The following is a 23,328-nucleotide window of genomic DNA, read 5'->3' on the forward strand; positions in this document are numbered from 1 at the left end:
TCATATATTTTGTAAATGCACAGCAGTTGCTCCAATATGGAAAAAGCATAAAGATTATATTGATAATATGACGAAGGAGACAACACTGTACTTGGGTTCGCTCATATATTTAGTATTGATATCGGTGGCAGGCATGATGTATGTATTCATTTCTTTTATTCCTGTACCTCAATTTTTATATCATTCGATGTAAATTTCAAGAGGTAGAATTACATTTCCAGGGTTTCCTTTCTTTTGTAAAAATGAAACAGAAAATTGAATGTGAATAGGAGAGAAGAAAGGTAAACTGAGCTCCCATTTTAGTAAATGGTCACTTTATTTCTTGTAGATTTTTTTTCCCCTAGCATTTCATGAATTTTCTACTTCCTTATTGTCAATTATGTTATTCTATTGTTAATGTTACTGTATTTCAGTGGAGCCTCTCCGTGACGGATCCGGTCTCGGTTTTCTTACATGAAATATAACCTTGATGCATGTCAGGATGAGCCTTACGTTTAACTGGCTAGAGTGAGGCATTTGTGTTGTGCCGTTTTATGTTGTGTTGTCCTGTTATGTGCCGTGTTATGTATACATCAATTTACTTTATTGATATATATTGAAGAAAAAAAAAGTTTTCATGAATGCAGCCATTAACACATTTTGTTTTTTTGACTGTATGGCTGAATGTCATGGATATTGATGTATGTATTTATTCTTTCTTCACTTGTTTTTGTGGGAGAAATTCACAAAGCACGGTATTTCTTTAATTTTGTACCATATTTTTGTTTCAAGAGGATTTAAAAATAGAATTTAATTTAACATTTTAATACATGATTAATCTAAGTGATATCTCTTCTGAAGATGAACACGATTTCACAATCTGCAAATATAACAGAAATAAGTAGTTGGCTTACATATTCAGGTCATTAAAGGTAATACAAAATTTTGGGAAATTTTGAAAATTGGTGGATAGTGATTCTTTACAATTTGTTGAATATATGGGGATGCCCCTGTGGATGTATTATAAGCACTAGAAAATTTAGCCCCTAAAACAATTCTACTTTCGAGAAAAATCGAATATAAAAATGTACCGGTGCTCCCTGGGTAAATTTTGATAAATTTCACATAGCGCCTTCGGCCGTACAATGGTAGCTGCAACCATGACAATCTCAGAATATGTAGTTGTGATATATAGTTATCATACGGGAATAGTTAATCAGTCGATTTTAGTCAAGAAAAATTGTTTATAGCTTAATTAATATCTAGACCTTTAGAGGGAGCTATACAACATTAAGAGTTTACTATTTACAATTTCATAATTTTAGACTCGATTTCAACCGCGACAACGATCACTGAATATTGTAGGATCGCATATGCTTCAAATATGTTCATTTGGACCTAATTCGTGACCCCATACCAAAACTTTGTATTACCTTTAATGAAAAGAAGGAACTACAGCGGCCTCACTTCTGATCCTTGGACAACTCCTATATTAATATCACACATCTTTCATTTATAATTGCGTACAAAATACAAACTGATTGCTGTCACTGAAGTAATTTTTATGCCATGTTAGCGTTATCCCGTGGATACCATGACGATAAATATCGTAATTTTTTTTATGGTTAATACAATTGAACGCTTTATATAATAACCAAGTTCTTTCAATTCAATTCAATTCAATTCAATTAATTTTATTTCGCAATATATAAAATCAAAGTATACAAGGTAACAGTAAATTTGAATACATTTACAAAGGTTATATGCGGGGCTTTCCGTGAAGGTTGCAAAAACCTGTAAAATTGGATCATCAATAATAGAAATACAAAATATTAAAAGCACACAACAAAACATTAAGTAAAATAAGCAAAGTAAAAACACTTCAACTGTCTTTAATACGAGAGAAAGTGAAGTAAAAACAAATATATATATAAAGGGGGGAAAAGAAATACAAAACATTATTAGCACACAACAATAAATTAAGTAAAATAAGCAAAGTACAGACACTTTAACTATCTATAATACGTGAGAAAGTGAAATAGAAGAAAACAATATATATATATAAAGGGGGCAATAAAAAACAACAATGAAAGGGGTTCAGATAAAACAAAATGAACAACTGTGATGATTAATAACTATTTAGTAATAAGATTTTATATTGTTTTCTAAAGGAAGATGTGAATTGTGATTTCGTTATTACTTGGGGAATCATATTCCACTGTTTAGGACCTAGATAACTTTTTGATTTAGCTTTATAACTAGACTTAACAGACCATAAATGGAATTTGTTGCAAAATCGGGTATTATAATTTTGAATTTGACTATTATATTGAAAGAGGTCTGAAATAAACATTTGGTATCTTAATTTTAAATTTAAGAGGAGCCATATTTGTCGAATTACCGTGTTTAAAATCGAAATGTAGAAACCATTAATATATTTTACACCAATTTTTTTCTACAAATAATTCTGCATTAATTTGTATTATATATATATAACTGTCTTCTAGTTTGTAAGGCAATACCTCCATTCATCTCATTTCTTGTGAATTGGAACAACTTCAGATTTTTTTTTTTTAGTTCAGGAAACACACGTTCTTCCAAATACAAGAGTATTGTAAATTTCATATCAGTATGAGTGTACAATCATTGCATATGTTCAAACAAACCTGTCGTAGATTCAAATAATTCTGTCATTAGAAAGAAAGAACAAGTTTCTCATGATTTAAATTCTCTGGTGGAACATAAATGAACTCAAGAAACTTTGTTTGAACAGGGAACAAGCTAGCAATACTTAGATATCTCCAATAATTAAATTTCCCCTCTTATTTCTAGTTTAAACTGAGTGTAGAAAGTACTCATAGTATGTTCTAATCAAACCTTACAATAATTTTGAAAATGAAATAATAGTTATAAATGAAATTCCATTTTTAACTCTTCTTTTTAACAGACTCTTCCGTGATGTCTAGGTCAATTAGATTAATTTGGCGTTGTTAACCCATTGTTTACTGGAACCTGGTGGTCCCTGTGTTAAGTCTATGGGAATTAGAGAATTCAGTAGTCAACAGGTTAATAACAACTAACTTTGTTATTTGTTATAGACAGGGATACTTGTTGTAATGTAATATTACTTGTTGTCGGTCTTGTTAGCCGATGTGTTTAAATAGTGGGGTAGTTACCGCAAGATGCATTAGTTGACCTAAGATTTCCTGGCACGGGGCGGAGGGAAATTTCGAAATGTCATCTGGATTTTGGAGTGCCATTTTGCTACGAAATTATCTGACAAATCAATTAAATAAGCCCTTGCTTCATATTTGTCTTCTTCCTGTTTACTTTCCCATTTTATCTGTCCTTTTCTGTGCATTCCTTTTCTCCATCCCCATATTTTTTGTTTTCTTCTTCTCATTGTCTGCTTACCATATTTCCCAATTGTTTGGTGAAGTGTGTGTGTGTGTGTGTGGGGGGGGGGGGGCACGTGTCCCATTTGCCCCCTTTATCTGGCATTTGCATGCAGTGTAAATTTTTAAGAATGTTATGTATCTAATTATATATATATATATATCAGGAGAGGGGGTCCTAAAAGAACCACTATCGATTGAAGCAGTTTCAGCCTAAATTTGCTATGGATTTACTTCCATGGCCCCCATGAACCACCACGCAAAGCCGGATCCGCTTCCAAATCCTCATCCGGATACCGCATGGGAACCGAACCTTCGTAATACTCCTCTAATTTCTGTACAAGCTCGTTGACCACATCCGGATACTTTTCTGAAAGATCGGTTTGCTCCAGAGGGTCGGCGGTTATGTTGAAGAGCCATACCTTTTGGTTCGGTTTCTCTGTCGGATATATCGTGTCGAGTCCGGATTCGGGTGGTGGCATCCACTTGTTGTGTGTCGTTACTATTGTCACAAAGAGAGGTTTGGATAGAGAAAAGAATGTTTGTAATGTCGACAACGACGACAACAACAATTATAAAAACAAGGATATAGATAAAAATGATGATTCTCAAAAGGTACAGATACAAATAATAATACAAAAGTAATGATGATGATGATGATGATGTCTCCAAAACTACTAGTAGTAGCAGTAGTAGAAGTAGTAGTAGTATTAGTAGAAATAGTAGCACAATGTTGTAATAGTAAATGTACAGCAGTATAAGTAGTAGTAGTAGTAGTAGTAGAAATAGTAGCACAATGTTGTGATAGTAAATGTTAAGCAGTATAAGTAGTTGTTGTAGTAGTAGTAATAGTGGTTCCGTAGTAGAAGTAGTAGAAGTATTGGTGTTGGAAGTAGGATAGTAGTAGTAGTAGTAGTAGTAGTAGTAGTAGTAGTCGCATTATCATTATTAGTACTGCTCTTAGTAGTAGCCGTAGGCGCAGTCTGACGAGAGCTCAAGTTTACCTTTAATATTACGAAAATGTTCGAATAACTTTAAGATAATTTTGACTCACCGTCATAGTCTGCGCCCGTCTTTATTTTCCAGTCTCCAACGCGTAGCGCAGCTCTTATTGATGTATCAAATTTCTCGTTTGCAGGTCGCTTTTTCTTCAGGTCGATATTGTGCAAGATTTCTGTTCGAGGGGACGAAGCTGTACCACTGAAAAATTACAAATGCAAAAGTAACATATTTTATTCACATATAAGAATTCCCTTGTCTTAAACCCTTTGCTCTTTCTTTTTCTTTTTTCCCTTTTTTAAACAATTCATACATTTTGTATGTAAGCATAATGCAGACATTTCCTCGGCCTGTTGTAGAGAAATAAACTAAGCTGTTCAAAGGACACTGTTACAAAAGAGAGGAAGTTGCGTTTTTCAAAGAATCGTAATTCCGAAAAAAAATGAAATGGGGTTTATCATTCCTAAAATAGAATAAGAGTTTGTTGTTCCGAAAATTCAACCAGGGATGTTCACAATTTTCGGACTTATGAACCCGATTTAATTTGTCGGAATTACGAACCTTACCTCCTTTTGAGAAATACTAATGTGGTGAATCTTAACAAGGTCAACGGCCAAAGGTCACGGTGATTAGCACCCTTTTCTTAAAGAGACCGTGAATGCATTCATTAATAATGATGACGATGATAATAAAACAAATAGTAACACAAATGTAATGAGAAGAAGAATTAAAATACGCATTTGGAACTAGTTGAAGAAAAGAATTGAACAAAATACTTTTTTTTTTTTAACTGGAGCTTTTATCGAAAGAGTACATGATAACAGATTCATATAGACCATCAGAAATCCAGTAACTGCTATGAGTTAAAGTAAAATGATTCGCTAGATTCACAAAAAAGTAGAGGGAAAAAGAGTGCCTGATGGCTAGGTACCTGATAGAGTTCCACACATCGAAGCCGTCCAAGGGTTTGGTTCCATTCAACGCTCCACCTGCAATACCTGCTACAATAGTCGGTAGCCAGTCGCTCACATGCATCAAGTCATGATTGACCGTTCCTTTGACTGATGTTGGTAGAAGCGGACTGTGTACGAACCCTACTCCATGAATCCCTCCTTCCCACATGTTTCCTTTGCTTCCCCGTAGTGGCCAATTGTTGGCACCGCTTTGGATTGGACCACCGTTATCTGATCAAGAACATAACAGGAAAACTAAATTAAATAGGTGATATGTATAGCTAGGTACGTAATAATAATAATAATAATAATAATCTTTTAAAGTCCACTCCAAATTAGTTAAACCGAAATGGAAATTCTTTTTGCCCAATTGATCGTGAGCCCGGCAGCCACTGAGCAGCGCCAGATGGCCGTTGCTATATCCCTTATTGTTGAACGCCAAACAAGGTAGCAGCAACTCCCGTCTTTTAACGTCTTTTGGTGTGACGCGGCCGGGGTTCGAACCCACGACCTCCCGGTTTTGAGGCGGACGCTCTACTGACTGGGCCAACACACCTAATTAGTGATGTGCATTCACACACTGCAAAACAATAATATTCATTTCTACATTATCCGTACTATCCTGCTGAAATTCTCTCTCTGCCGCAGAGGGCAGTACCGGCCATGAGTATATTTGGCAAAGGCACTTCCGGTTCCCATGCAAATACAATGCCTTGGCTCATGGACTGGCAACTCCGTTGTAGAAATAATAGTTACGGAACCAATAAAATATAAATAACAAGTTATGATGGTGCCTACATATATCTCATCAAACCATCGGGGGAGTTTATGAAACCTGAACGATAAATTAGTAAATTAAAGAATTAGTTGACACCGCTATGGAAGCCGAAAAAACATTGTCTTAGCGTCTTCCCGGGTATATCTGTGCATGTGTTAACTAACCTCTCTATTTTGTGGGAGAAAGGTCGTCATCTACTGTCGAACATGATATTTGCGGTAGGGTCAATTATTGTTCAGCGATTTTGTAAAAATCGTTTACTTGTATCTTTGATATTTGATGTTTAAGTGTTGACATTAGTTGTAATGTGTATAAATAAAGTTCTGTCAATCTCCGAGAATGGAATTTGAAAATGCCTAAACTAATCACTTGATTATTCAAACATATTTGTGGCTTTCACCCAGTAAATGAGATCGATTGATCGATCTGTAATTGAAAAAGAAGTCAGAATTTTTTTTGGAAACGGCGGGACTTGAACCTCCATCTACTGCTAGCCGGGCAGCGACTCTACCACCAGGCCATCACTGGTCCACGGCACAGTTACGATGAACTAGTCTAGAAACAAATACCCAATCATTTGATGTTCTTAACATTATTTTTCCTTTGTTGTTAAATTGCTGTAATAAAGTGTACTGTCTCTTTAAGCAATAGATAGCTACGAACCTACTGGAAAAACTAAACAAATAACAATTTTTGTTTGAGAAACAATTATTTTGAACTTCTAGATTTGTTGCCAATTTAAGAGTTTTAAAGCATATTTTCCTTTTGTTCTTCGTCTTAAAATGAAATTATGGTCACGCAGCATAGATAGACAAGGTGTACATCTTTAAATGAAAACATGCCCTTTCTACTCATCAGGGAGGTGTTTCAAAAAGATCCAAAGTCAAACCTAACTCTAAGTTGGACTTAAATATTATGGAAAGCCATTTGTAGCCTTGAAATAATATATATTCAGAAGCAAAAATTCAATTATTTTATACTTTTTATATATAATTTCCCCATCAAGAACATGAAATCTCCTTGATGATAGAAAACACGAATGATTTGAATCAACATTTTATGCCTTTTAAAATAACTTTTACAAAATATGTTCATAGATGCTAACGGCTGTACATAATTGTTAAGTCCAACTCAGAGATAATTTCAACTTAGGATCTTTGTGAAACACCCCCTTTTTAGTTGTTGTTGTTTGGGCTCTGAAGAAAAAAACGATATTGAGCCAAATCACAAAATACGAAATAAGTATCTGGATAGGGTCAAAAAGTAAATGGAAATACGTGCATTTCTTCACCTGTTGAGAATATTATGATGGTATTATCGTAAAGACCAGCGTCCTTGAGAGCTCTTGTGACGTTTCCTATACCTTCATCCATACAAGATACCATACCAGCATAGGTACGTCTGTTTTCGTCGGCGATGTTCTTGTATGGGTCCATGTATCTGTCAGGTACTTGCAAAGGTAGGTGTACAGCTTGATATGCCAGGTACATGAAGAGTGGCTTTAAGGTACAAATAGAAGAGAGGGAAAAAGGACAAAAGAAAGAATAACTATAATGCTAAATTAATCCATAGAAATATGTTTCTTGAAAGGTGCCTAAGTTCTGAGATGGGGAGACTTTTCTACCACCTACAGTAATTACTGTACATGAACAATGGCTTTAAGGTAAAAACACTAAACGAGAAAAAAATGAAAAAGAACGAATCAAATTAATGCTCAAATAATCCGTAGAAACATGTTCTCCTGCAAACTAGCTTAGCTCGAAGACATAAAGATTTTCTTATCCTACTAAAGTAAGTCAGATACAGGAAGAGTGCCTTATTAAGATGAAGTTGAGTTCTGGTCGTGCGATTGCATTGTGAAAGAAACGGTGTGGAATCGACCAGAAAAGGTTGATCATCTAGCATATAAGAATTTGTGTGTATTGCAAGGTTCTGGAATCACCAAAATGATAAGAACTTTGGCCAAGTCTTGGTAAAGTTACAAACACTGTACACAGAAAGATGAATATAGGACTACACGAACACGTGGCGTATGTTACGATGTTACATGACATATTTAGAATAGGAAGGCATTTGAAGAGCCATGCTTTTCAGGGAATATGTCTTATCTGATGTTCTTCCACACTTGCATACTAAGAATGATAACGCTCACAAATTATTTGTCATCTCTTCCCAGAACTCAACCTTCTCTTTAAGATTTACTTTTAAATAGAGTGTGCCAAACACCTTTCAAAAAGTTTGTGTTAGAAAGCATGTATAAAACCAACTTTAACAAAAAATCACTCTTAATTTATGGGCTAGGAGAATGAAGAAAATTCAGAAAAACTGCCCTTCATTCTCCTAGCCCATAAATTAAGAGTGATTTTTTGTTAAAGTTGGTTTTAAATGAAAATACTGAAGCAGACGAGTAAGCTTAAATTTTGAAGAAGAAAAAAATGGAAAAAGATAGTTTTTAGGAAACGAGTTCTTGAAATACTGTCCTATTCCAGATTCAGTCCGTTCTTTGTTTTTATAACGTGGACCGCCACGTGTGACATCCTTTTAAGGTAATGTGACGTCTTTTTTAAGGCACTGCCGGGCACGACCCAGTGCCTTAACACAATGTCACACGCGGCAGTCCACGCTCTCGGCGTGTAAATCTAAAAGTCCCGATTATGTCCACGTAAACGTACCTTTGTCTTGTCATGCCTCTCTATGGCATCAATTGTTTTATTCGTGAAGAGATGGGTGGAATACTGTCCTTCGTAATCGAAGACCGGTGTCTTGTTCGCGTGTAGGTCGTGTCCTGATAGGGTCTTGGTACTGCCATCGTCTGCATTGTAGACCTCGCAGTGGCCCGAGTGCGTGTAGTGGTCCTCACCTCCTACCAGGAACCCTGATCAAAAAGAAAGAAGAAAAAAAAAGGTCGATGGTGGTGGTTATTTAACTGACTGTTAAGAAAGTATAAATGCTTGTAAGTAAGCAACCAGACGGCCGACTGCTTTAGGTCCTCTCCGAGGGACCTGGTAATGAGGATTAATACCTTACCAAAGGGCACTAGCGCATCGCCTTGGTTTCGAACCCGGGTCACCGGATTACGAGACCACTGCTCTGCCGACTGAGCTATCGCGCCTCAGTGATAAGACAGTGAAACCTGGGGGGGGGGGGGGGGCATTTCAGAAAACTTGTCATCCGTGACAAATGACAGTTTTTGTTATAAGCTACTGAAATCCTTGCTGCTGATTTGTTACCAACAGATTTGTCACTGATTTGTGTCATTTGTCATTGGAAAAATGCTTTGTGAAACGGGTCCCTGTATATAAAAACCGCTCAAGGGAGACACGAAATGTGGTCTTTATAGGCAGGTGGTCAGTGGTCTTTATGTACAGGTTCTTTTAGCATAATTTATGTTTATATAATTAATTACTTTCGATGGAAACAGAAAATGTGGTCTTTATAGACAGGTGGTCTGTCTATACAGGTTGATGCTAAAGCACGTTTGACTCTAGCTGTTACTTATCATTATACCATTGCAATTTGTTTTAGTGTTATTATTATAATTTAATTATAGTATTACTATTATTGTTTGTTGTATTGTTATTGTAAGTATTGTTAGCATAATTATTATTATTTCAATCATTAATGTTCTCATGTTGCTATTGTTATTATCAGCCATGTTATTTTTATCACAATAATAATCAACACTATAATAGTAGTAATACTAATAATAATACTAATAACAATCATAGCTATTATTTCTAAGATTATTACTATCCTCATTATTGGTTTTATTATTATAAATATTATAGCCTATCATTAATATTATTACTGTTATTTGTTTTGGGGATAAATTATCAGTAGTATTATCATTATCAATACATGTGCATTTCTGTTGTAATCATCATTTTAGTAGTAGTCACTATGAACATGGCGGACAAAGAAAGAAGACAATTAAAGTATACAGTTCCTCATTCTACCCTCAGCAATTGCTGTGATGGACAAAGGAACATCCCTTCATTGCTATTATGTAAAGATGTGTAGAACAAGTGTCACATGCATATTCATCTGTTCTACTTAGTTTACATAATAGCAGTGGAGGGATGTTCCTTTGTCTACCACACGTGGAGGGTAGAATGAGGAACTGTGTATTTTGTCCTCTTTCTTTGTCCATCATGTTCATAGTGAGTAGTATAGTAGTATATTTATTCTGATTACTAATTTAGATAAGCCCTTACCAAAGAAAGAATCGAAGCCCCTTTCGGTGGGCGTGCAAGCATCCAAGTAGAAGCCGATATGCCATTTACCGACCATGTTGGTGGCGTATCCACTTTCCTTAAGTTTCTGCGGGAGCGTGACTTCATCCAACGGGAGGCAGTTCGGCTGGGCATGTCTGATCACGCCGTGTTGGAGACCCGTGTGGATCTAGTAGAGAATATATAAGACATGGAGACATTATAGGCGTTGTGGCGTGCGCCTGTAATCCACTGCTAACGAATACGCAGGTTCGAAACTGAGTCACGTCTTTTGGATGGTGACGTTTAAAGGTCGGTCCCCAGAGGTAAATAATCATATCTGATTGATACACGTCTGTAAAAACCCAATACACACACACACACCACATGAAGAAACTATGTCCCTCATCATCGTGGACAATACCGTGTGAGCATGGACCTATTACGGATGGAAATTCAACGTGATTCTTCCTTTGATCCAATGATAGTCGCCGCCTTTTGATTATGTGCATCTTAATGAGAACATTCAGCTGTTTTAACTATAACGACTGCGTAAGCATTTTCGGTCATTGACAAAGGAGCAGTTTCCCTCTCTTGGGTTTTGTTTGGATGGTGTGCTATGTAAGAGTGTGTCTTAAATGAAAGCATCCCCAATGGGGAGCAGCAAAGTTGAAAAGCAGACGATTTTGGTGATATAAAATGTATTATTACTGATTCGCACACTTTCGCACATCCCCATGACCTTATAAAACAATTAGAAGGCCATGATCTTTATAAGCCCTGTGCGTTGTAACTCTGGAATATTATGGGGAAAACGGGATTTTAAATCACAAACAATCCAAACAAAACCTATCTGGTAATATCAACATGTTTTTCAAAAATAGAACACAGTACACGGAACAACAATTTCCAATTATTAACCAGAACTGCACATCGATTTCCCATGATTTAAGCGGTTAATTATCTTCTGCGCATGTAGATTACCATGTTTAAAATCACTATCTTAATTCTGTCCCGGCTTGTTGGCGGTGACCATCATGAGATCAAAGGGAAGAAACATGTACAGAATGTTATTGAGAAGACATTGACGGAGACAATCACAATAAATTCTTTAAGAAAACGATGAATGTCCATTCGTAATAGGTCCATGGTGTGAGTAAATAAAAAGTTTACACCTAGAACGTTGCTAATTATTAAAAAAACATCTATAAACAGTAAATTATTATATATCTTATGAAAGAGTGTTCTATCCCAAATCATTCAGTATCATTTTTGTGTGGCATATGTGTTCAAGCTTAGATAAACAGGAGGCATTGTTTGCGAGGGTGCGTATCGACTTGCGCCAAAGTTGCTTATGAGACATAGTTATTTGAAAAGCTCGGTTCCTAAAATGCTTCCGTTTTCATTACCGATTGAAGGGTGTCTCATGACTCTGTGTTGGATACCTGTGTGGATCTGGTAAGAAATGCATCACTATAAAAAAGACGCAGAGACATGTAGAGAAACAATATCCTCCATATTTGTGGACAATATTTTAAGAGCTCATTCCCAAAATGATTTTTTTTGTTTCCTACAAAGAATTTATTCTTATTCGTCTACATCAATATTTTCATTTCCTTGGTAATGAAAAAAATGTTGATAATATCCATAGTAAGTTGGCAAATAAACTAATGAGGCCATGAAATAAATCTGGTGAAATACCCCATTTCAGGTTAGGTCCACGAGAAGCTACATTTACAACTGACCAATTAGAGAGCAGCGTGACATGTGCATACATGTTCACGCCCTGAGCTTCAATATTCCACGCCATCAGAGGGCGGTCTACTGCAATGTGGGCGTAACCAGGGGCACTTCTGGAAGAATTTATAATCAATGCGAGAAATAAAACCGCAACAAAAAGTAAGTCCCCCCCCCCTCCACCCACGGAGCATGCACTCCTCATAATTTCTGAACCGCAAGCTTTTGAACACTTTTACCTAAAAGGGACTGTGTTCGTGCCCCTCCATTAATGAGGGGAAAAAAGAGAAGAAAAGAAGAAATGGGAAAGGGAAAGGAAAAGGAAGATGTAACGACGTCCTCAGCCGAAGACTCTTCTAAAGACTAGGGGGTACTTTTTGTTGGGACCTAACAGATATGACAAAGAAACATGACTTCCGTGTATTTGGTAATTGGCATCATTCAGTTCAAGATTAACGTACACATTGAAAGTAAGTTTCCAAAGTTACAATAATAGGGACTTTAGATTTGCACGTTGACAGCTTTGACTGCAATATATGACGTCATTGTAAGGCTCTGCGCATGAGTAACGTCGTCTCAGTCGGCGATCGAGAATGCGTCAACCTTGATTTTCCTAAATCTAGTACGGTACTAGTATATGCCGCGTGCGCATAAAATATACATTTCCTCAGGTAGACAAAGGAACATCCCTTCCCTGCTATTATGTAAAAATGTGTAGAACAGGTGTCACATGCATATTCACCTGTTCTACACATTTTTACATAATAGCAGTGAAGGGATGTTCTACTATGTAGCAATAGGCCATTTTCGTAATCCTAACTGCATACATTAGTTGTTGCCAGGTTGGACAAACATTATGACTTGACCTACCTAGCAACACTTAATATATGCAGTTGTATTCTGACTATTAAAATACCATTATTTCTATCAGGTGAATGAAATAATTTGTACTGAGGCACTTCACAAAAACCTATGCATTAAATTTAGTTACATTACGAAAATGGCCTATTGTTGAGGGTAGAATGAGGAACAGTATATTTTGTCCTCTTTCTTTGTCTGTCATGTTCATAGTGTTACTTCCTGCATGCATGTATATCGTCAAGTGCAATCTAAAAGATTTCTAATTGTAGTCAACATGGGCAGTTGAGTACGTTGACACGCATGATCAGTCGGCGTTCGTCGTGTTCTCGTCCACTCAATCTAAAAGTCCCTATTATTTACATAAGTGACAGCTTCCAATTATATAATTCCAAGAAACAACAACAACAAAATGATGACAAAATTCTACACGAGTCATCACTCATCAGGGAAAGGTTTTCTAATGTACACATTATAGAGGATTGTCATTGATTCTTCATCTTTTTCAGAGATTTATTTATAAACTTATTAATACATCTATGTATATGTATGAATATTGTCATGTATTTATATATTTATTAATAATAATGATAATACAAATATGTCTTTTTTTATATAGCGCTCTCACAATATTGGTTTCACGGCGCTTTACATGGTTTGAAGGTGGGAACATCAATTAAGTAAATACGCTTCTTAAAGGTGTCTAGCTAGTATGGATATCGCTTTGCTACGCGAGCCGACAAGTTACCTGTCGCGGCTAGCTGGCGGGGGCGCTGTTCATTGCGAGTACACCGTTAGGCATATATGGTAGACGTCTCTATGACGTCTGAAAACAGTTCTTTGAATGGAATTGTTCATCCCTAATATCCCTATTCAACTCAGAACCAGCCATTTAGCCTCATTATATGAGGAGATTTGCTCACCAATCACGGTGCGCACTAGTTGTACATGTACTGTTATTTATAATATATACATCGGTTCAAGGGTACACCCAACGGTGGCATGTACGTCTAGCGAAGAAGAAGAAGAATGTTGCGTATTTTACAGAGAGCCAAAATATAGATGGAAGACAAGAGAGAATTTCTCGAAATCTATGCACTGAAACTCAGTTTGATAAACAAGTCAAAGTACATTTATTTATTTCTCTATTTTAAGCGGAGGGCCAAAGTCAGAAAAGAGAGGTTTGCCTGCCTCATAAACTAAGCCCACCTTGTTTATTCGAAAGATTTTATCATAATACATAATATTTCAGAGGAGTCTTTTTTGTTATTTGTTGCGAACACCCCTAAATCGGAGGGGCGTCCAAAAGCGGCCCTTTTGACGTAAGGAGTATTTGGTTAATATATTTAAGGGAACCTTGACCCACCATAAGTTTGGTGTCATATGAAAGAAAAATTAAATTATCTTTAAAGATATAACGATTTTGGGATTAATGAACATTGCAAATTTAAGTAAAAAAACATGATTTTTGTGATTTTTTTTTTCTCGAAAATTAATATTGAATTTCATGAAAATAATATTTTCCATATATCAAAATCGGAGAGGTGCATTTTTTCCTAACTTTTTTTAGAATTTGCCCATGTGTAAGGAAAATATCCTGTGTAAAGAAGACGTTTTTTTTAATTTATTTTCAATAAAAAGTTATAGCAACCCAAATTTTATTGATTCGATTTCCACAAAAACAAAAGTATTACCCACATGTGTATTAACTGTATGGATATACATGTCTTAGTGTTTTGTGGACCTGCGCTTGTTTACATCGAGTTTCAAAGATAACTTTTAAGTAAAACCTCTAATCACCATTAATTTGGTGTCAAAAGATGGATAATGAAAATAATCGAAATAATTTTGGGCAGTATCTCGGTATATTGAATGAACAAAAGAGATTGGACATTTAGTAGTGCAGAAAGTTCGAAGGATTTGGAGTGCTGAGTCACTGAGTGTAATTGATAAGTACTTATTATGTAATTTGGGATGTTTCAGGACATGTGGGCATTGACAGTTGCACCCCCCCCCCCACTATCCCCGCCTCTCCAGCCCCTTATCATATTCTTGTCCATGACCAAGACCGTCAACAAACACAAATAAAGTAATGCAGACAGTCCAGACAGTTCAAAGGATTAGGCCAGGAGAGTGCTGAGTGCAATTGATAAGTATACCTCTGTACTCTGTGTGATGTTTTGGCAAATGTGGGCAAGGGCAGGAGCCCCCCTCCCACATACAATTAACTTTTGTATGAAACCCTCCAGGGGCGGATCTAGCTTTTTGCTAAGGGGGGGGGTTTGACCAAAATAATGACGATGCGGAGCATCGTCCACGAGCCGCGAAGCGGCGAGCCGATTTTTTTTGGGGCGTTTATTTGAACCCCATAAGTGATGTTTTCCTGGCATCTTTTAACACAATGGAGACCATAAAAAGCAGTGCATGATAACGTCTTTTTAAATCAAGTAACAGTTGAATACACAGTTATATCCAGAGTTATCATGTGTTTGGTTAAGTTACCAGATGAGTTGAATATCTTCTCACAATATTTGCACTTGAAAGGGTTTCTCTCCAGCGTGCGTTCTCTTTTCTTTCTTTTTTTCTTCTTTTTTGTCCCTTTTTTTTTTTTTTTTTTTTTGGCCGCCCAAGGGGGGGGGGGGTTAAACCCCCTAACCCCCCCCCCCCCGTAGATCCGCGCCTGCCCTCCACCTGTCTGCTTAGTATCATGGTAAAGACAAATATTTCAACAGAATCATAGAAAGATCACTAAAAAATCCTGCTTGTGATAATAGCTGGGATTATAAAGACAGCCCAACAATAGGGAGTTTTCACACGGCGACGCAAGTGCTGAATCCCGTGTGTTTAAATGAGCTATGACCGTTTCTGTACTGGCTACCGTCGCGATCTTTTAATTGTCAGGATGCCCATTAAACTAACATGCCGGTTTTGTGAATCCTCAAGTATTTTTTTCTTCAGAATACCATGCAGAATGCCGAAGCGTTAATGTGATGTAAATTCTTTTCAATACATGTGGATATCAAGATTGAGCCAAAAAGTGTTTTCTTTTGTTATTAGTGAAGAATTATAGAAAACATGTGCATGTATATAGAAATTAATAGATTTTACATATCATCACGTATTAGTCAAAACATATTTCACATTTAGATTGGTAATAAGAGCTTCCATATCGTTTTGGGGGAGAGGGAGGGGGGGGGGGGCGTTTCCAAAAGCAGTCTATACCGTTAAAAGAGAAAGAGAGGTTATTTCTAAAATGAAATGAAAGGGGCTATTTGACTTTCAAGGAGAAAAATAAAATTTATATCGGGCGTGTCTGTTATTGCTGAATGAAGTTTTAACAACCAATCCTGTGGACTTTATTTGTTACCGTTACGCAATTTCTTGCAGTCTGCTGCCTCGAGGTCAACGGGGCAATTGAAAGTTGTATCTCTGCTATTGATCAGTGAGATGGAATGCTAAATCGGAGGACTTATTGTGCTCTTTGAAAGGAGCTGCCTCGAGATCACTGGAGCAAAGAAAGGACAACCCGATGTTGTATAAAATTGTTCCTAGGAGAGAGTGTGAGTTTCCATCGCTCAAGACGGTCATCTAATAGGTTCTGAATTGCTACAACTCGAGAGGGTCCTAGGGCTCCGCCTGGAACCCCTGGCAGTTAGGGCTCTTTTAAGCCGCCCCCCAGTTCTGCCATGTTGTACGGATCCATTAGAATGCATAATAAGCCCACATTTAATAATTCATATACATAGAAACATAATATATATTTATGTATAATATTTAAACGTCATAGCAATTTATCCGAATAGAAAATCCACGTAAGAGACATTTTGAAAGTTTTAAGAAAATTCCTTCAAATTCCAGGATATTGGATGCACTGGCGACTCTGTTTTTTTAAAAACTGTAACAATTTTCCTTTGATCACATATAGACATAAAACAAGCCTCATTATTTTCAGTATGCAAGTGTCATTACTGTAAAATTTAGTAGTAGATTGTCAAAGTCTGAAACAAACCTGAGTAATGCTCGAGTCGTGACCACCTTTCCAGCAATCATATTGTACGTTGTTCTACTTAAAGGTAAAGACAAGTATTGGAAACGCCCCAATTTCAAAAAATGAAATGGAAGCTCTTATTACCAATCATGGGAAAGAATATGTTTTGAATAATACATGATGATAAAAATGTTGACGGGAAACCGTCAACCCAATGTTATTGATTCGATTTTCACAAAAACAACAGTATTGCCCACATGTGTATTAACTGTATGCATATACATGTCTTAGTGTTTTGTGGACCTGCGCGTGTTTCAAAGATAACTTTTAAGTAAAACCTCTAATCACCATTAATTTGGTGTCAAAAGATGGATAATGAAAATAATCGAAATAATTTTGGCCAGTATCTCGGTATATTGAATGAACAAAAGTGATTGGACATTTAGTAGTGCAGAAAGTTCGAAGGATTTGGAGTGCTGAGTCACTGAGTGCAAATGATAAGTACTTATTATGTAATTTGGGATGTTTCAGGACATGTGGGCATTGGCAGTTGCACCCCCCCCCCACTATCCCCGCCTCTCCAGCCCCTTATCATATTCTTGTCCATGACCAAGACCATCAACAAACACAAATAAAGTAATGCAGACAGTCCAGACAGTTCAAAGGATTAGGCCAGGAGAGTGCTGAGTGCAATTGATAAGTATACCTCTGTACTCTGTGTGATGTTTTGGAAAAATGTGAGCATGGGTAGGTGTCCCCCCCCCCTCCTACATACAATTAAATTGTGTATGACACCCTCCACCTGTCTGCTTAGTGTCATGATAAAGACAAATATTTCAACATAATCATAGAAAGATCACTAAAAAATCCTGCTTGTGATAATAGCTGGGATTATATAGACAGCCCACGAGACCAATAATAGGGAGTTTTCAAACGGCGACGCGAGTGCTGAATACGGGGTGTTTAAATGAGCTATGACCGTTTCTGTACTGGCTACCGTCGCGATCTTTTTTTAATTGTCAGGATGCCCATTAAACTGACATGCCGGTTTTGTAAATCCTCAAGTATTTCTTTTTCAGAATACCATGCAGAATGCCGAAGCGTTAATGTGATGTAAATTCTTTTCAATACATGTGGATATCAAGATTGAGCCAAAAAGTGTTTTCTTTTGTTATTAGTGAAGAATTATAGAAAACATGTGCATGTATATAGAAATGAATAGATTTTACATAATTATCATCACGTATTAGTCAAAACATGTTTCACATTTAGATTGGTAATAAGAGCTTCCAAATCTTTTTGGGGGAGAGGGGGGGGGGGGGCGTTTCCAAAAGCAGTCTATACCGTTAAAAGAGAAAGAGAGGTTATTTCTAAAATGAAATGAAAGGGGCTATTTGACTTTCAAGAAGAAAAATAAAATTTATATCGGGCGTGTCTGTTATTGCTGAATGAAGTTTTAACAACCACTCCTGTGGACTTTATTTGTTACCGTTACGCAATTTATTGCAGTCTGCTGCCTCGAGGTCACCAGGGCGAAGAAATGTATCAATAATGTAAAGCAAGAGTACCTATTCAGTAAAGGATTAATCCTCTGTATCTAGATGGATCAAAGAAATACTGTGCATGGGCATCATCTCATTGAAAGTTGTGTCCAGTAGTAACCCATTGACTGCTGAATTCATTCATACCCATTGGCTTAATACAGGGGCCAACCGGTCCCAATAGGCAATGGGTTGAGGGCGTCTCTGTTATTGATCGATGAGATGGAATGCTAAGTCGGAGGGCTTATTGTGCTCTTTGAAAGGAGCTGCCTCGAGATCACTGGAGAAGAGAAAAAACAACCCGATGTTGTATACAATTGTCCCTAGGAGAGAGTATGGCCCGAATTCACAAAGCAAGGTTTGAGCTCAAACCTCCTTTTGTTTCGCCAAACCTCCTTTTGTTCTTTACAAACCAGGTTTGTAAAAAACGCGTAAAACGCGTCATATGACGTACGAAAACCAAGGTTTGTCGACAAACCTCCTTTGTGAATTCGGGCCACTGAGTTTCCTTCGGTCTAGATGGTCATCTATAGGTTCTGAATAGGCCAGTTTCATAATGTAACCAAATTTAATGCATACGTCTTTGTGAAGTGCCTCAATACAAATTATTTCATTCACCTGCTAGGAATAATAGAATGTCAATAGTCAGAATGCAAATGCACATAATAATAATAAGTGTTGCTAGGTAGGTCGAGCCATAATGTTTGTCCAACCTGGCAACAACTAATGTATGCAGTTCGGATTCTGTCTATTGAAATACTATTATTCTTATCAGGTAAATAAAATAATTTGTATTGAGGCACTTTACAAAGACTTATGCATTAAATGTGGTTACATTACGAAACTGGCCTATTGCTAAAACTCGAGAGGGTCCTAGGGCTCTGCCCGGAACCCTGACAGGGGCTCTTTCAGGCCCCAAGTTCTGCCATGTTGTACGGATCCATTAGAAGGCAAAATGAGCCCAATAAATAATTCATATACATAACAACATAAAATATATATATGTTTATTTGAACGTCATAGCAATTTATTGAAATATAAAATCCATGTATAAGAGGCATTTTAAAGGTTGTAAGAAAATTCTTTCAAATTCCAGAAAATTGGATGCATTAGCGGCTATATTTTTTTGTAAAAACTAACGATTCTCCTTTGATCAGATATAGACATAAAACAAGCCTCATTCTCTACAGTATGCAAGTATCATTACTGTAAAATTTAGGAATAGATTGTCTAAGTCTGAAACAAAATTGAGTAAGGCTTGAGTCGTGCCCAGCTTTCCAGCAATCATACTGTACGTTGTTCTACTTAGGTTGAAGTATACGATCGACCTTTAAAAACTGTCATTCAAAAATGGCATCCAAAGATATACTAAATTCATTTTGAAAGTGAAGTTGTGCTAGTGTGATCGGAAGACGTTAAAACTTGGAAATAAAGGCATATTAAGGCATTTTCATAATGTCGCTCCTTTCTGCTTCAGGCAAATCCAAGGTGAATACTGAAATATATATTAAAACAATATGGGAGTAAAACACTGGTCTGCGAACTCTTCCTTTTTCAGAACCACAAGAAGCCTTTAGTGAATCCCGTCCGGGAAATATTCAGAAATGAAAATGGCAAATTCATTCCCCACGCCCACCCCTTTGGAGCAATACCCCAAATTCGTCATTAAATGTATAAGAGGTTTCGGTGTTCATGATTATTTTCCCCAGACAAAAATGAACATTTAAAAATCCCAGGCCACTTAACCAACCGGGTTGACAACAAGGCTACACTGCCTTGCATAAACTTGAATTCATTTCTTTGTTATGCCAATTATGATGCGTTTGTGATTATGTAAGTATGATTTGTCTCATGTTATTACACAATCTCCTCCCTCCACAAATAGTAACCATGGAAGAATCTTGGATCAATGAACAAACTTAGACCTACAACATCGTGTATTAAAGTAAAGTAAGTATTAAGTAAGTAAAGTAAAGTAAGTATTAAGTAAGTAAAGTAAAATAAACCATGTATATCTAATCAATCCTCTGATGAGGCAAAGACAAAAAAAAAAGATTAATTATTCCTGGTTTTTACCTGGTATCTCCCTGACATGAGCTGGCTCCTCGTTGGAGAGCAGATCGGTTGAACGTAGTAGTTCTCTAGCTTAACACCCTCGCCTGCGAGCCGGTCAAGGTTCGGCGTCAGTATCGCAGACCCGTGCGATTGACCATGGTAGCCGACGTCGTTGAATCCGTAATCGTCAGCGAGAATAAACACGACATTGGGTAATTGTTCCGCGTATGAGGACCCAGATGTGACCAACGTCAGGTATACAATCACGACAAACTCACCGAGGTGCCGAACAGCCATTTTTTGTTGTTGCAATGATTGAACTATATACTAGTATCGCAAGTTTGATTCTAGATGAAGGCGAAAATCTATAAGCTGCATTTACACTTCGATTAAAAATCGATCCTTCTTACATTTGTCAAAAGTTGATTTCACTCGTCAAAAGTACTTAAACCGCCAACAATCGAAATATCCACCTTTGGAGTGTTTTTGTGTATAACGCCGGCGGATTGTTTCCGTATAAATGCCCGCTCTCAAAACATTGGTGAATATATTATACAGGTCTTTTGTCACCCGATTTTCCTCTCCTCGCTTCCAAGCGATCACGTGACATGCAGAGCAGCGACAAGTCACGCATGAGCACAACCCACCAAAAAATCGAAGTGAGCAAACACCTCCCCCCCCCCCCCTTGAAAAAACAGCATAACAGACATTTTGGAGTTTATGAGATAGAAGGCAAAACGTGTTCTTTTAAAAGCCTTTAGAGACTTTGTGACTGCATAAATGGGTTCAACTTGTATGAAGTGATTACAATCTATATCGCACGTAACGACCATTTTGAATTTCCTTTTTTCTTTTAAGTTCAAGAACCTCCTAGGGCTCCGCCCCAAGACTCCCGGCAAAGGCTTTACACATTCTTTTGCTGTCTGCTGCCTCGAGATCACTGGAGCGAAGAAAGGTAACAATGTATAGCAAGAATCCCTTTTCAGCGAAGAATTCATCTTTTTTTAATGCAAATTATGCCTCTTCTACCATTCTTGACCAGGAGTGCGTTTCAAACTCAATGATCTGGGCATAATCCCATTGAATGTTGTGTCCAGTATTAAAGAGATAGTTGAGTTCTGTTTTCAGATCGCAAATACCTTCAACGTGCATGGTTATTGCTCGTATTCTTATCTATGACATTTCTAGTGCCCTTTTAGGACCTAAAATTGCTATGAAGGGAAGTTTAGACCTCAACATGTGTGAAATTTAGCCAATACGATGATACCAATTTAGCTCCACTTTCCCCAAAATACGGTGACTGTTAATTAATTAATTGAAAAATAATAACAATACATGAGCCGGCTGATTGTGCGAAATATAACCAACACGAAAAAGCCACAAAAAAGCCAAGATCGGCATTGGCTCCAATGACTTTCAACGGCTGGTTCAAATTATCTAATATTTGTGGTGGTATTATAAATCGTTATGTCAGCCGTCTCTGAACCAATTTTGATCAAACAAAGCTGATTCCGTCAATAAAACTATGTTCTTTCAAATTTGACACTCATTTTTTCATTATCTCACAAACAAATTATTTTGTGTAGCACCCTCTGCAACAGATTTCAACTATCCCTTTAAATGCGTGTTTTGCTATTTACTGCCTATAAATATGAGGGCTTTTTTGTGCTCATTACCAAGGGGTGTATTAGATTTTATTTTTAAAATGAAATGAAAGGGCTATTTGACTTTTAAGATCGATAACAACTCTAATTTGGGAACCCCTGGCCTATGAATTATAAACATCAGGACCAACTCGACAAGGAGAAAGTTACCGATCTCGATTTTCATGGCTTTCTTCTTTGTTCGATTTATATAATTAGTGAGCGTGAAAGAAAGAGAGAGAGAGAGAGAGAGAGAGGGGGGGGGGAGAGAGAAAGAGAGAGGAGGTACAAATAATAATGTCAAGAAAGTGGCTAGAGATAAAAATGGGATAAGGTGAACTAAAGGAAACATTTTTGCCAAACACATAGAAAAGGAAATAAAGAAAATCATCAAAAGGAAAACAAAGCAAAAGAAGGAAATAAAACAGATTGGGAAATAAAGACATGCATGTAACAGCTGTGTGCTCAGGGCGGCGCCCCCGAGGAGGTGGGGGGGGGGGCAAATGTTTCGTTTGAAAAGTTCCCCTTCCCCTTCTAATACGCGCTTCTTTTCACCTCTGATATGTGCGTCTTTTATTTTGACACGTGTCCCCTTTTCATTGATTACTCTATTTCCTTCTAATAAATGCCCCTTTTCCCTTCTTTTTAATAACAGCCCCTACACCTTTTCATAAATACTCCTATTCACCTCCGATAAAAGCCCCAATTAAAATCTGATAGGTGCCCCTTTTTCTTCGACAAATGCCCCTTTTCCTTTCTCATAAGTACCTTTTCCATCTTTGGTGAGTGCCCCTTTTCAGGTTTGAGGTTTGTTATGACATTTACCCCTCTTTTTTCTAATAAGTATCCCTTTTCTTTCTGAAAGGTAACCCTTTTCTTTTCTCCATAACATAAGACCCCAAAGCTCACTCGCATTTATAATTGTTACAATAATTATGAAATGTATTTTCAGTTTTTCATGATTGAATTGTGCTTAAAACCCGGGGCGGATCCAGTCCGCGGCAAGAGGGGGAGGGGGGGGGGGGGGGCAAATCTTGAGAAAAATATTTAGCGGCGAATCAGCCAGCCGGCGAACGGCGAATGAGCAGGGGGGGGGGGGGGGGGTGGATAAGAGGACATTTGTTTTGGGGGTCCAGTGTTTTGGGAACATTTTTGCGCCGACTCAGCCGGCCGGTGAATATTAAAGCGGGG

General features: G+C 37.2%; 1 protein-coding gene across 1 annotated transcript; it reads right to left on the minus strand.

The window, feature by feature from the left end:
• Positions 1–1,652: 1,652 nt before the first annotated feature.
• LOC589185 (arylsulfatase J) lies at positions 1,653–21,127 on the minus strand. Its single transcript, XM_011669156.2, has 7 exons — positions 20,516–21,127; positions 10,319–10,505; positions 8,777–8,979; positions 7,396–7,603; positions 5,305–5,557; positions 4,429–4,574; positions 1,653–3,876 (listed from the first exon to the last, which is right to left on the minus strand). The coding sequence occupies exons 1-7, from the start codon at positions 20,789–20,791 to the stop codon at positions 3,605–3,607; spliced, it is 1,545 nt and encodes a 514-aa protein (XP_011667458.2). The 5' UTR covers positions 20,792–21,127; the 3' UTR covers positions 1,653–3,604.
• Between the last annotated feature and the right edge of the window lie 2,201 nt (positions 21,128–23,328).

This window comes from Strongylocentrotus purpuratus, unplaced genomic scaffold (assembly GCF_000002235.5).
Source record: "Strongylocentrotus purpuratus isolate Spur 01 unplaced genomic scaffold, Spur_5.0 spur5_scaffold_20, whole genome shotgun sequence".
NCBI lineage: Eukaryota > Metazoa > Echinodermata > Echinoidea > Camarodonta > Strongylocentrotidae > Strongylocentrotus > Strongylocentrotus purpuratus.

Coding starts and splice junctions, on each gene's coding strand:
- LOC589185 (XM_011669156.2), bottom strand. CDS start 20,791: ATGGCTGTTCGGCACCTCGGTGAGTTTGTCGTGATTGTATACCTGACG. Junction 10,506..20,515: donor TCATGTCAGGGAGATACCAG/GTAAAAACCAGG, acceptor ATTCTCTACTAG/ATCCACACGGGTCTCCAACA. Junction 3,877..4,428: donor GACGGGCGCAGACTATGACG/GTGAGTCAAAAT, acceptor TTGTGACAATAG/TAACGACACACAACAAGTGG.